General features: G+C 49.0%; 1 protein-coding gene across 3 annotated transcripts in view; it reads left to right on the top strand.

Moving 5' to 3' along the window:
• Positions 1-13,865, top strand: part of MOV10L1 (Mov10 like RNA helicase 1) — a 110,933-nt gene that overhangs the window by 6,711 nt on the left and 90,357 nt on the right. Inside the window, exon 1 of one of the 3 annotated variants that reach the window (XM_083182894.1) lies at positions 5,683-5,841. The exons of the other annotated variants lie outside the window; for them this stretch is intronic. Coding sequence (XP_083039020.1) covers positions 5,785-5,841 — 57 coding nt within the window. The 5' untranslated portion in view covers positions 5,683-5,784. Of the gene's footprint in view, positions 1-5,682; positions 5,842-13,865 lie in introns of those variants that run through there. 3 annotated transcript variants of the gene reach the window in all.

Raw genomic sequence — 13,865 nt, 5'->3', positions numbered from 1 at the left:
CGCCGTACTAAACCTGTGAGCCACTGCGAGCCAATCACAGCAGCGGCTGCCGGGACCCAATCCTTGAATAGAGGCCGCCCGACAGGCAATCACTGTAGGTTTTGCTGCGCACCCTAAAGCCGCGCGCCCTGCATTTTGAGAGCAGGTTACCGAGTCACTGTGCGTCCCCCTCCCGCCATGTAAGTTCATTCCACTGCTGAGAGCGGGGGGGGAGACACAGGATGGGATGCAGATGTAACAGCCGCTCTCAGCAGAGTAGATGAGCGGGCTGTCAGGGTGGTGGGGGACTGGATGTGGCTAAAGCATCTCAGAGCAGCGTGTCAGCTATTCCAGCCACATCCATTCCCCCTCCACTGTGGCAACGAACCTAAAATGCCTCCCCACCTCATGGGGCAATCAGCATAAAACGCCCTCTCCCCTGTGGCAACCAGCATAAAATGCCCCCCCAGCATATAACCCCTGCAAGGAGCATATAACGCCTAGCAACAAGCATGTAGGTGCGCAGCACTTATGTGCTATAATAAATACTGTAAATAAAAATCACTGTACTATAATGTGTACTGGGCATAACGGTGTGCGCTGTAATGTGTACTGGGCATTACGGTGTGTACTATAATGTATACTGGCATAACGGTGTGTGCAATAATGTGTACTGGGCATAACGGTGTGCGCTGTAATGTGTACTGGGCATAACGGTGTGTGCTATAATGTGTACTGGGCATAATTGTGTGTGCTATAATGTGTACTGGGCATAATTGTGTGTGCTATAATGTGTAATGGGCATTGCGGGGTGTGTTATAATGTGTACTGGGCATAACGGTGTGTGCTATAATGTGTACTGGGCATAACGGTGTGTGCTATAATGTGTATGGGCATAACGGTGTGTGCTTTAATGTGTACTGGGCATTACGTGGTGTGTGCTGTAATGTGTACTGGACATTACTGTGTGTGCTGTAATGTGTACTACTATGTGACCACACCACTTCCCCCCAAAAAACATGCCCTAAAATTTTAGCGCAGTGTCCCTGTTTTCATGTTTATATCGTTTCCAGTATATATGTATCTTTATGCGAGTGTGCCAATTGATACTTCCCCCCCCCGTCCCACATGAGCCATGCTGGGGAGAAGGGGAGAGGAGGCTTTATTCCGTTGGGACCCAGAAAAGGTCCGGTAGGACCCCAATTTTTAGAAGTGAAGGGTCCCCGGGACCCACTTTTTTGGGTGGTTTTCGCAAACACTGCACATTTTATGTAAATTCCCTGGAGACATGTTTTTCATTTTCAGTATATTGGGCCTAATTCAGACCTGATCACAGGGCAAAGTTGTTCTCAAAATGGGCAAAACCATGTGCACTGCAGGTGGGGCAAATTAAACATGCAGAGAGTTAGATTTAGGTGGAGTTTGTTCAAAGGTATGCAGTCATTCGATCTAGAGTGTCTAGGTCGACATGGTGAAAAGGTCAACAGTCAAAGTGTTGCCATGGTCAAAAGTTCAACATGAGTTTTTCATGATTTTTGAAAGAAAAATACACTTGTTCATACTTCACTATCCACGTGGGCATAGAGTTAGATTATAATAGTGTGCCGAGTGCATCACCACACAAGGAGACGCTGTACACTTATACAGTGCCCATGTCGACCTTATGACTGTCAAACCTTTGACCCTGTTGACCTTTTTGACCATGTCGAGCTTTTGACTCTGTCAACCAAAAGCGGTAGACCTTTTGACTCTAGACCTAGACATTGTAGATTGAATATACCGTGAGGCCGGTTTCACACACTCCGGCTCCTGCCGGACGGCGAAATCCTGCACGGCCAGGGAGCCGTGCCGCACACATTAGTTGTGAATGGACACTATTGTGTCCATTCACACGGGACGGCCACGGCCCGGCCGCACGGCTGCAGCCGGATCCCGCCACTGGAAGGGACGGCTGCCGGGCTGTGGCCATCCCCTCCATTATAAACTAGTGTGTGCGGCACGGCTCCCTGGCCGTTCGGTATTTTACCGTCCGGCAGGAGCTGGAGTGTGTGAAACCGGCCTAAGAGTGTTCAAACTGAAATCTAAATTGCAGTGTAAAAATAAAGATTTGGGTGAGTTATTTTGTTTCTGTACAGGGTAAATACTAACTGCTTTATTTTTGCACTGCAATTCTGTTTGAACACACACCAGACAAATTGAAATACACACCTACAGATTTATCTGTCCAGTATGTCTGGTGGGAATAAAAATCATTCAGACACATTGGTTAAATCAATTTGATGTAACAATCTCGCATTTGGGAGCATATGGGTCATTGTCATTTGCTCCCAATACATTAGAACATTTTTGTTCCCACCAGGCAGATTGGACAGATAAATCTGCAGGTGTGTATCCAGCTTTAGCAGCAATAAACTAATATTGCAGTAAAACCTGATTTATCTCAACCCATGATAAGCCACTATTTCGTTGTCTGCGCTAAATATTTGTTGCTAATTCTCTATAGGTTTACCATGAATTTCACTTCATCACTTTTGAGCTGGTGATAACCTATTAAAAGGAAATGGTGGTTTGGTTCAGAACCCCTGGGACACACCCCTCCGTGTTCTCTCCAGGCTTACATTTTCAGCCAGTTCGCCCAGCAAGAGACACCCTGCCACCTGGCACTTGTAGTCCCCTGACACCAATTAGACCTTGTTGCAGGCGGTCGCTGATTCCGGATGGACTGCCCAATGGAAAGATCATGTGACTGTGATGGCCGAGCTACGCCAGCATCAGTGCCACATGATCTTTCATAGGGGGCGGTCCATCCGGTATCAGTGTCTGCCTGCAAGAAGGTCTAAATCAGGCATGTCCAACGTTGGCCCTCCAGATGTTTTGATCCTACACATCCCAGCATGCTTTGCAATAGTTTTAGCATTCTCTAATAGCAAAACTGTGTCAAAGCATGCTGGGATGTGTAGTTTCACAACATCTGGAGGGCCAACGTTGGACATGCCTGGTCTAAATGGTGAGAGTGCCGGGTATCGGGGTACAGGCTGCAAGGGCAGTGTGGTATGAGTCAGGGGGCGGCGCGTGGCCTATGGCAGAGCAGGGTTGTGTTATTATGTCAAATGCCCCCCTTTGTTAACGCAATGCCACGATAAACGTCAAACCCGAAGCGTGGCAAGCGCAGCGAGCCCGCGAGGGGTGGCGGTACGGGTCCTCTGACCTTTTCATACCCCCACTATCCACATCGGCGTGGAGTTGATTTTATTAAGTGTGTCGAGCGCAGCGAGCCACCGAGCCAGAAGCGTGGTGAGCGGACGCGGAATACATGTGAAGTAATGCGCGTCCGCTCACCACACTTCGGGCTCGCTCCGCTTGCCACACTATATAAAATCAACTCCACGCCGACGTGGATGGTGGGGGTATGAAAAGGTCGGAGGACGCACACCGCTGCCCCTCGCGGGCTCGCTGAGCTCGCCACGCTTCGAGTTGGCGTTGATCGTGGCGTGGCGTTAACAATGGGGGGGCATTTCACATAGTAATTACCCATCAGGGTGGGTATACAATTAAAAATCGGGTCGATTTGGTCGCATCGCATGTGATGCGACCGTTTTTTTCCGACCCGATGACATACAGTATAAATCGGTGTCACAGTGCTAGGAGACAAGTACCAAAAAAACTGTATGGTGCCAGAAAATTAGGGCAGCATCTGGGAGCTGCTTAGCTGTCTATGGGGGCATTATTTATTCTGGGTGCTGCTTATCATTCTATGGTGCCAACTAGAGGGAGCATTCTATGGCAGGGCAGTAATTGTGTCCTTGACAGAATAATTGTGTAGTATTTGGATGCCTAAAAGGATTTAAACGCTAAAGGTCAGGATTTAAACACTGTATTATTGCAAAGACCCTGACCCAGCTACTTCTATATGCCACCCGGCTCGAAGTAATATTCTGGGGAGAACGCTGCCCCTGAATGACTAATAAGGCTCTTACACGTTTTAAATGATGATGGAAATTGGGATACAATGTATGGGACAGGTATACTGGCCATGGTTGCCTACCTGACCCTCTCCTTCAGGGAGAAAATGCTCTGTTCCTGGTTTTCCCTGGTAATGTATGATTACCATCACCTGTGGTGAAACACCTTTCTTATCAATTACCTAGCTCCCCACAGGTGATGCCAATTATACATTACGATGGAAGTCCAGGAACATAACATTTTCTCCCTGAAGGAGAGGGTCAGGTAGGCAACCCTGATATTGCCTTATTAGGAGTGTTTTTTAGGTTTTCAGGTTATGCCCCTTTCAGACCGCACTTTTAAAACGGTAAATTGCCGTTTTTTTACCGTTTTAAAACGGTAATGTGTGCGGTCTGAAAGGTCCAGTCCCACTTAACCGGTTAGAAAATGCCGTTTTTTCTAACCGGTTAAAATGCAGGGTCCTACCCGTTTCTGAACCGGTATTTTAGCGCAAAAATCGGCTCAGAAACGGTATTTAGGACCCAGCCAATGAGCTGGGTCCTAAATTCAGCACAGTGAATACTTAATGAGCGCTCATTAAGTATTCACAGCACTGGAGCACCCCCCGCGCGTGTCGACACCCCCCGCGCGCGTGTCGACGCCCCCCGCGCGTGTCGACGGGCCCCCGCGTGTCGACCCCCCCCCCCGCGCGTGTCGGCGCCCCCCCCGTGTCGACTTACCCCGTGCCGGTATCTCCGTTGTGGTTCCCGGCACTGCAGCTCAGTATGCTCGGAAAGCACTTATGAAAAAAGTGTCTTTCAGAAAATGGCTGCCCCCCATACGGAAGACAGTTTTTTTAAACTGGGTTTCCTATGGGGCAGCCATTTTCTGGAAGACACTTTTTTCATAAGTGCTTTCCGAGCATACTGAGCTGCAGTCCACAACGGAGGTACCGGCACGGGGTAAGTCGACACGGGGGGGGGGCGCCGACACGCGGGGTGGGGTGGGGGGGGCGTCGACACGCGCGGGGGGCGTCGACATGCGCGGGGGGCGTCGACATGCGCGGGGGGCGTCGACATGCTCTCGGTCGACACGCGAGGGAGCTGCACGGAGGGGAGGGCTGAAGGCTGCACTGGCTTTGACCCTGTATTTGGAAAGTTTCCAAAAACGGGTCTGCCAGTGTCAAAAAATCGGCACTTAAACGGTAATATACCGTTTAAGTGCTGCGGTGTGAAAGGGGTTTTATCTGGCAGACCCGTTTTTGGAAACGTTTCCAAATACAGGGTCAAAGCCAGTTATGCGGTCTGAAAGCAGCATAAGAGTAATCTGGGGTTTTTTTTTAAAGTGGCTTAATATACATATATACTTACAGTATACCCATTTTTATGTAACAAAATTAATTTAAGCATCATTTGGTTGAAAAATACTTGCTTAATATAATTATTTTATGGCAAGAATTAACACAAAAATCCTATATTCACGAATTTGCAGTTGAGTAGTGCGAATTGCGAGAGCGTGCAAACTTTTTTTGCGTTCATTTTTGGATATATCTGAAAAGTCAGCAGCAAGTGACTGTATACTTCATTCAAACCCCTCCCCACTCCCCATTTTAAAGTGCATGTGAAAATAGGTCTGTCGTTGCATTGATTTTAGATGCACCGCAAAACCAGACAAGCAAAATAATTAAAAGTGCTAATTTAGCTAGACAGGAGCTTGATTTCTGTCAGGTGTTGCCCTGCTGTAATCACTTTAGCCCCTGAGTTTACAACAAACCAGCAGATTCAAACAGGTTCTCTGGATCATAGGTGATGCTGTGCTTTTGGGAAGAGCTGCTTTCATTTTGTCTGTGAAGAGTTTTAATCCATGTCCATGAATTCATTTAATATGACAGCAACTGTAATTCATTGGTATCTCAATCAGGTAGGTGTTAGCAGAATAATGCACAACCTTCTGCTTGTTTTGTTGGAATGATTTCTGTAATACCTTTAAAAGACCGGCAAGTACTAAAGTTATTTCCATCCATATAATTGGGGCAGTACAGATGGTGGCCTTTACACAGTCTTTCAGGTGTAAAGGCCCCCATACACCTGAAAGACATTGCACCCATCATACAATCTCAATGAATTGTATGCAGATTGTGTGCACACAATCATACAATGCCGGCCCCGGGAGATTGGAGGATTGGTCCTCTGATCTGACGTGCTGCATGTCAGATCAGTTGGGATTGGGAGCAGATTGCATGTGCTTTTATGTACATGCAATTTGTCTTCAGATGGCTCATACAACCAGAGTCATGTGACACTCCCTCCCTGACTAGCGAAGAAGAGAGGTGCAGCTTCCAGGCAGCCCGTGGCAGTGACGCTGGGAGCTGCAGGCGTTTCCAGCGGCTGAAGAGAGCAGTGGACGTCCTTTTGCACAATTCTGTCACTACTCTGAAAACCGTTTTCAGAGAATTGCTGCGTTGGGGCTATTTAATAATGGCATAACACAGCAGATGTGAGCAGATTGGTAGCTGCTGGCAAACTGTATATTAAAATAAATAAATAATAAAAATTGTTTTTTGGCACTCCTATCCTTTTGATCCTAGTAGGCCAGCCCCCTATTTAAATGAAGCTTCACTCATACAATCATGCAGCAGATGGATTGTATGACAGATTGTGAGTACATTGTGTGTCCAAAAACCACCAAGGACTGCTGGGAAGTTGAAGGGAAATTGGACACGATCATGACAGTAAAGACCGGTCTTTCTGATGTATGGCCACCTTAATGGTTGGCATTACTGCCTCACAGCACTGAGGTCACGATTCCCACCATGGCCCTAACTGTGTGGAGTTTGTAGTTTCTCCACGTGTTTGCGTGGGTTTTCTCCCACAAACTAAAAAATATACTGGTAGGTTATTTGGTTCCTAACAAAATTAACCCTAGAATGAATATATGTACATGTTGTAGGGAATGTAGATTGTAAGCTCCACTGGGGCAGGGACTGATGTGAATGTTGATATATTCTCTCTGTACAGCGTTGCGGAATATGTGTGCGCTATATAAGAAATTGTTAAAATAAAATAATGTGATTATACCAGTTTGATGGTTGTCCTGCAATAATCCTGGTCTACACTGTATATGGGATTTTATGTGAACTTAGAATGTGATACAATTACATGCAGTCTGCATAGGTGTCTGAGCTCTGACAAACTGGGAAATAAATTAGGAAAGCAACTTTGGGATATTTTCTGTGGTTTCATACATTGTACTGTGCCGGGGCTAGATTCTCTAAGCTTCAAAAGTGATAAAATGGAGAGTGATAGCCAGCCAGCCAGCCAATCAGCTCCCACCTGCCGTGTCACAGACTGTGTTTGAAAAATGTCAGACAGGAGCTGATTGTCTGGCTGTTTATCACTCTCCATTTTATCACATTTGAAGCTTAGAGAATCTGGCCCCATAACCCATTGTAATTACAGAGACATGCCAAGAGGGATTCAGTATTGAATCCCGGCGGTCGGGATCCCGACGCCGGAATCCCGACAGCCGAAATGCCGACAAGGGGGGGACGTGGATCGCCCCCCCTTGCGGGCTCGCTGCGCTCGCCATGCAGCGGGCCCGGTGCCTCGCTACGCTCGGCACACTAATTTATTCTCCCTCCAGGGGTGTCGTGGACACCCCAGGAGGGAGAATGTGTCGGCATTTCGTCCGTCGGGATTCTGAACGCCGGGATCCCGACCGCCGGGATTTTAACTGCATCCCACCAAGAGAACTAGATTATGCTGCTTTCTAAAGTTTTAAATTTATCTCCTATGTGAAGCTAGTTGTCTCCATTATTAAGTATCTTGGTCAAATAGGCCAAATCTAAATACACCCTAAAAAAAAGGGTAGACAAAACTAACTTTTAATAGCAACTCAAGGGGAGTAAATACTGTTATATTGTTTCTCTGCAGGATAAATATTGGCTGATTTTGAATGTAGCGCTCGTATGTTAGGCAGCTATATATTACACTGCAATTTATATTATATTCGAACTCGATGTGCCCCACCTGCAGAGCAACATAGTTTTGCCCATTTGCATGTTTTTTTTTTTTGCGTTCCTTACAAAGCCGACTCTCACATTATATGTAAATCAGACTTGCTGACTTTGGAGCTGCCCTCTCTGAGAGAGGGCAGCCAGCTTTGTTAGGCAGGGGGCGGAGCCATCACCTGGAGTAAAAAAGAGGCGATTCAGGGGCGGAGCCATGGAGGGCTTTCCTGTTGGGGGCGTGCCTAGAGTGATCGCGTCATATTAGCCATGACCCTGCCGTGCCATGCCGGTATTTCACTGTGGGGGTGGGGCTAAAATGACATGATAGCGTTGCGGGAGATGGGGGGGGGGGGTGTTGGTTGGCCTCCTTTCCGTTGGACTCGATTTCCGGGACCCTCACAGCCATTCTGGGAGGGTAGACATCCCTGATGTAAATACTAGGGTACTTGTTTCCTAGCACGGCCACAATCGCGGGCATCGGGTGTCATTTTTAGTGGTATACGACGCGACCGACGCAATGCCCCCGATTTTCCCATTGAAATGCATTGAAAAAGTCAAAATCGCGTCGTATGCGGCTAAAAAAGGCTTAAATGGTCCAGACGCGATGCCCACGATTTCCCCATAGGAAACAATGTTAAATGGCTCAATGTACCCGCGATGCCCCGATTTCTCACAGGGAACAATGTTAAATACCTCAATTTCACCAAATCATCATAGGGAACAATGGTAAATGGTCCAGAAAGCCCCAAAAACACCCCAGAACAGTGAAATGTCCCCCCAAAAGTAGTTTACGCCACCCCACGATCAACGCGAACCCGAAGCGTGGCGAGCGCAGCGGTACGCGTCCTCCGACCTTTTCATACCCCCACTATCCACGTCGGCGTGGAGTTGAGAATAGAATAGTGTGGCGAGCGGAGCGAGCCACTGAGCCCGAAGCGTGGCGAGCGGACGCGGATACCTTCACAGGTTAACGCGTCCCTTCGCGGGCTTCACAGGTATCCGCGGCCCCTCGCGGGGCTCGCTGCGCTCGCCACACTATTCTATTCTCAACTCCATGCCGACGTGGATAGTGGGGGTATGAAAAGGTCGGAGGACGCGTACCGCCGCCCCTCGCGGGCTCGCTGCGCTCGCCACGCTTCGGGTTCGCGTTGATCGTGGGGTGGCGTAAAATACTTTTGGGGGGACATTTCACTGTTCAGGGGTGTTTTGGGGGGTTTATGGCCCATTTAACATTGTTCCCTATGATGATTTGGGTAAATTGACCCATTTAACATTGTTTCCTATGGGAAATCGGGGGCATTGCGGCTAAATTGAGGCATTTAACATTGTTCCCTATGGGGAAATCGCGGGCATCGCACCCGATTTTTTTTTAGTGCATGTGATGGCCGCGATGCCCCCGATTTTTCCTCACGATGCCCACGATCATGATCGTTGTGGCCGTGCTAGGAAACAAGTACCAATACTAGTTAAAAGCCTGTCAAAATGATGGCTAAAGGGCCCCATACATCTGCAATTAATTGTGACAATTTTCAGATATGGAGATGATTGCCACAATTAATTTTAGATGTGTGGGCTACCCCTTTTGGCAATCCCAATCAAAATTGCCAGCTTAATCAGGTTTTTAAACATGTGCAAAAGATCTGCAGATCTTTTTTATAAGTGTGGGCATTCCCAATTCGTCTTCTTCATCTATTTACATTATGAACAGCAATCGATTGGGCAATTTCCAGATATGAAGATGCAATCTTTAGATGGAAAAATCTGCCGATCACTGAAATAAATCTGTAATGTGTGGGCAAATTCAGATAGATTGTAAAATCCATTTATCTGGCCAAAAAATCCCTGTATCTGGAAATCCATAAATTGTGATTGCTGATGTATGGGGCCCATTAGTCCAGGGGTAGCCAATTCCAGTCCTCAAGAGCTACCACCATGGTTTCCAGACCACCTAGCAGCAGAGCCAAATTAAGGTCTAAATGGGCCTGGAGCTGAAATTTATCAAGGGCCTATTATGCGCAATAATAGGGGTTGTGGCCGGCACCTAATAATGTGGGGGCGTGACCAGTGTTCTGTTTGGGTGGTCTGCTCATGGGTGTGCCTCTATTTGTGTAAATACTTGCATAAGAAAAATGGGAACTTATGTAGTATCTGGGCGTCCGATTTAGAAATCGCATCGTATGCGATGCGATGGTCAAGATTTTTTCATAGGATTCAATGTTAAAATGGTCTGAGTCCATTTTAACATAGAATTCAATGGGAAAAAGGGGTCCTTTTCCTTTCCCCACTATCCAAGTGGGCATGGAGTTGGATATAAACCGAGCCCGATGCGTGGCGAGGGGACACAGAATACTTTTTAAGAAATATGCGTCCCCTCGTGGGGCTCGCTTCGCTCGCCACGCTTCGGGCTCGCTGCGCTCGCCACGCTATATAAAATCAACTCTATGCCCACTTGGATAGTGGGGAAACGAACAGGACCTTCTTAACATTGAATCCTATGCAAAATCGCATCGCATCGCATCTGATTGTATACCTAAGGTAAGGCATACAATCACAAAATCGGCAGCCCAGATACTACATAAGTACCGAAAAATGCAAGGAGATATATTGCCGGGTGCCCTCCAAAGAAGCACCCGCAGGATGCCGATGTTCTAAAATACTTGCGGGGTGATGCAGAACTCCAGTCATAAAAAAATACTGAAAGCCGAAACTTGGTAGACAACATTTCAGCACCTTTTATGTGGTCACCTAAGTTTACCACACCATATACCCCTTATACAAATCATGCAACACAATAGTAACCTCCTTATACTGTACTGGGTGCCGGACGGGGTCCCGACATTCGGGATCCCGACAGGCATTCACCCGACATCGGGATCCTGACTGTCAAAACACCGACAGCCAGGTTCCCGACGGCCACCTGCTATTTTCTCTCGTGGGGGTCCATGACCCCCATAGAGGGAGAATAGAATAGGTGGCTCGCGTAGCGAGCCACCGTGCCCTCAAGGGGCTTAGTTGCGCTCACCATGCTGTCTGGGTCCGGCCAGTCGGGATAATGACTGTCGGGATCCCGACTGTCAGACCCCTATACCACACCCACTATACTTGCCTCTTACACATTATGCCACATGGAATGAGCCAAAATTCACACTATGGCATAAGGATTGAGTCAAAATTCACATTTTGCCACATGGATTGAGCCAAAATACACACTATACCAGGCATGTCCAAACAGTGGCCCTCCAGCTGTTGTGAAACTACACGTCCCAGCATGCCTTGACATAGTTTTAGCATTCCCTAATAGCAAAACTGTGGCAATGCATGATGAGACTTGTAGTTTCACAACAGCTGGATGGCTATAGTTTGGACATGCCTGCACTATACCAAACAGATTGAGGAATAATGCATAATATGCTTCATAAATAGGGGCATTGCGCGCGGAAGGGGTTCCATGCGCCAGTGGTTCCATGCTCATTGCCAGGGGTTCCATGCTTGTTGCCATGTGGGATTTCATGCTCATTGCCAAGGGGGAATACATGCTCGTGGTAACTGGGGACAGCTGCCGCTGGGCAGAAGTGACAGCCATTGACAGCCGGGCAGAGAGCAGGGGGCTTTCCGGCTGTATTCAGAGCACTGCATGTCCCGGCTATTTGAAATAATACCCCTTTGACACCAGAAAATGCAGGGACTTACCAGGGAATATGGTCCCAGGATCATGCAGGGACATTCCCGGATTGGACCCTTTTGCACAAGCCTAGTCCCTGCATTTTCTGGTGTGAGGGGGAGAAAAATCCACCCCCGCCCCCCTTTAAACAGCCAGCTATATCTTCAGAACCAATTAACCCATTTACATGTAGGCTTCGAAAGAGTTTAGTCCCTTGAAACTGGGCTGTTTGGTTCCAGAGAAATCTGTCCTCAAGCAACCTGAACAGCCATGAAATTACATTTCTCCTTCATCCTTGGGGATACTGAAGTCTACGCTGGGGAATAGAGTGGTGTATCGGAGGAGTCGGCACTTTAAGAAACTTGAACTGTGGTATGGCTCCTCCCCCTCTATTCCCCCCTCAGTCTTAGTTTAGTGCCCGGAGGAGTCGGATCCTTGGGCAAGGGGCTCCGTTTGGGGCCTTTTTTGTTTTTGCTTGTTTATATATGAGACAGGCAGCCAGCGCGTGCCGGCTGCCTGCGACGTGGGATAGCTCTCCGGGGGGTCAGAGCGGCACCGCTTGCGGCGCACGCGGCTGACTCCGGTCACGGACGCATCGGCGTCTGGGTCCCGCCACAGCTGCCTGCGGCTTGTGTTACGGGGCCGCGACCTAGTCGCCCGCCGGAGAGAGCAGGGCGTGCGAGCGCATAGCGCTGGGTGACGGCTGGACCAGGGTTAATTCGCTGGTCCAGCAGGGAGCAGACAGCCAATCAGCGCCGCTGTGTACAGAGCGCGCTCTGATGAGGACGGAAGAGGCGGACCTGTGAGTGGTCGCGTCCTAGCTGCAGTCCTCAGCGTCAGACGCCGGTGCCTGCCACGCTGCTCCCTTGTCTGCTGTGCCTCTACAGTTCTCTGGAACAGGACAGCAGGACGCTTTCTCTCCCTCTTCAGCCTGGATATTATTGAATGCTGCGCTGGGTGAGTGGAGGGGATTTTCTCTTGTGAGACTTCCCCGCTGGAGAGATTATCAGGTGGGCCTAATTCGGGGAAGGTGCGCTCCTCTCCCCCTATTAGTTTGGTGCTTTTGCTCTTGGTGTGGGGTCCTTGTTGGGGGCTCTCTTTGTCTGGCGTATTTCACCTCCTTCCACCTGTGTGTAAGGTGTGTGTGTGTGTGCAGATGGCAACCAAGTCTCAGTCAAAAGCTTCTCCAAAGCTGTTTGTATGCACTAAGTGTGAGCAACAGTTTACGCAGCATGTGAAGGGTGTATCCTTGTGTAAGGATTGCTTCAAAGGGGATGCTGGGCAGAGTCAGGTCCCTATTCTGAACACTGAGGGAGTTACCAGTGTGTTAGCCACTCTGGCATCAGAGATGGCTGCGTCTCGCAGGGACAGGGAGTCATTGCAGGTGCAACTGGCTTCCATGTCTGCTGCGGAGCCTACCTGGGCCAGAGAACTGATTACATCAGTGAAGGCGTTGGTCCAAACCACTGCGGTGCCTTCAGGGTCCGCAAGTGCTCCACCTCCCCTGAGGAAAAGAAGTGTTCCTTTATTGTTACAGGGAGATACTTCAGAGGATGAACCGGGGGACCCTCTAGAAGTAGGCGTCTAGAGGCGGGGCTTAAGCAGATTTTTTCAACCGCAGGTGTGTCACTTCGGCCCATTCTTGTGATTTCCTGGGTCAGTAGGGCCATGGAGAAATGGGCCGAGGATTTGTCTAAAGGTCTGAATGATCAGGGCTCGTCTGAGGAGTTCATTCAGTTAGCAGAACAGATGCGGGAATCTGCGATGTATATTGGAGAGGCTGCAAGGGATTCTGCGGCTCTGGTGGCAAGGATTTCTGCTCAGTCCATTACGGCTAGGAGGTCATTGTGGCTTAAGTCCTGGCAAGCGGAGGCGGACATTAAAAAGGCGGTAGAGGCTCTTCCGTTTACGGGAGAGGTCTTATTTGGGCCGGAGTTAGACAAGTTGATTTCTCTGGCCACAGGAGGCAAATCAACTTTCCTGCCTTCCGCGGCCCCTCCTCCCAAAAAGCCTTATCAAGGCCCGGCTTTTCGCTCCTTTCGGGGGGCACCTAAGTTCAGAGGTAAGTCCAGAGGATCCTTTACCGCTTCTCGTGGCAGAGGCAGAGGGTTTGGTGGAGCAGCCACTTCCTCAGGACCAGCCGCTCGGCGCGCAGACGTCAAGCAAACCGAAAAGCCCGCAGCATGACTCCCGGCCCTCCTACCTGGGGGATCCCAGAGTAGGGGCTCGCCTGTTGGACTTCCGGCAGGCCTGGGAGGGGTCTTGCAAGGACAA

The sequence above is a fragment of the Crinia signifera genome, chromosome 4, assembly GCF_055691185.1.
Source record: "Crinia signifera chromosome 4, ASM5569118v1, whole genome shotgun sequence".
In the NCBI taxonomy this organism is placed as follows: Eukaryota; Metazoa; Chordata; class Amphibia; order Anura; family Myobatrachidae; genus Crinia; species Crinia signifera.
This window is presented reverse-complemented; position numbering and strand designations above follow the sequence as displayed.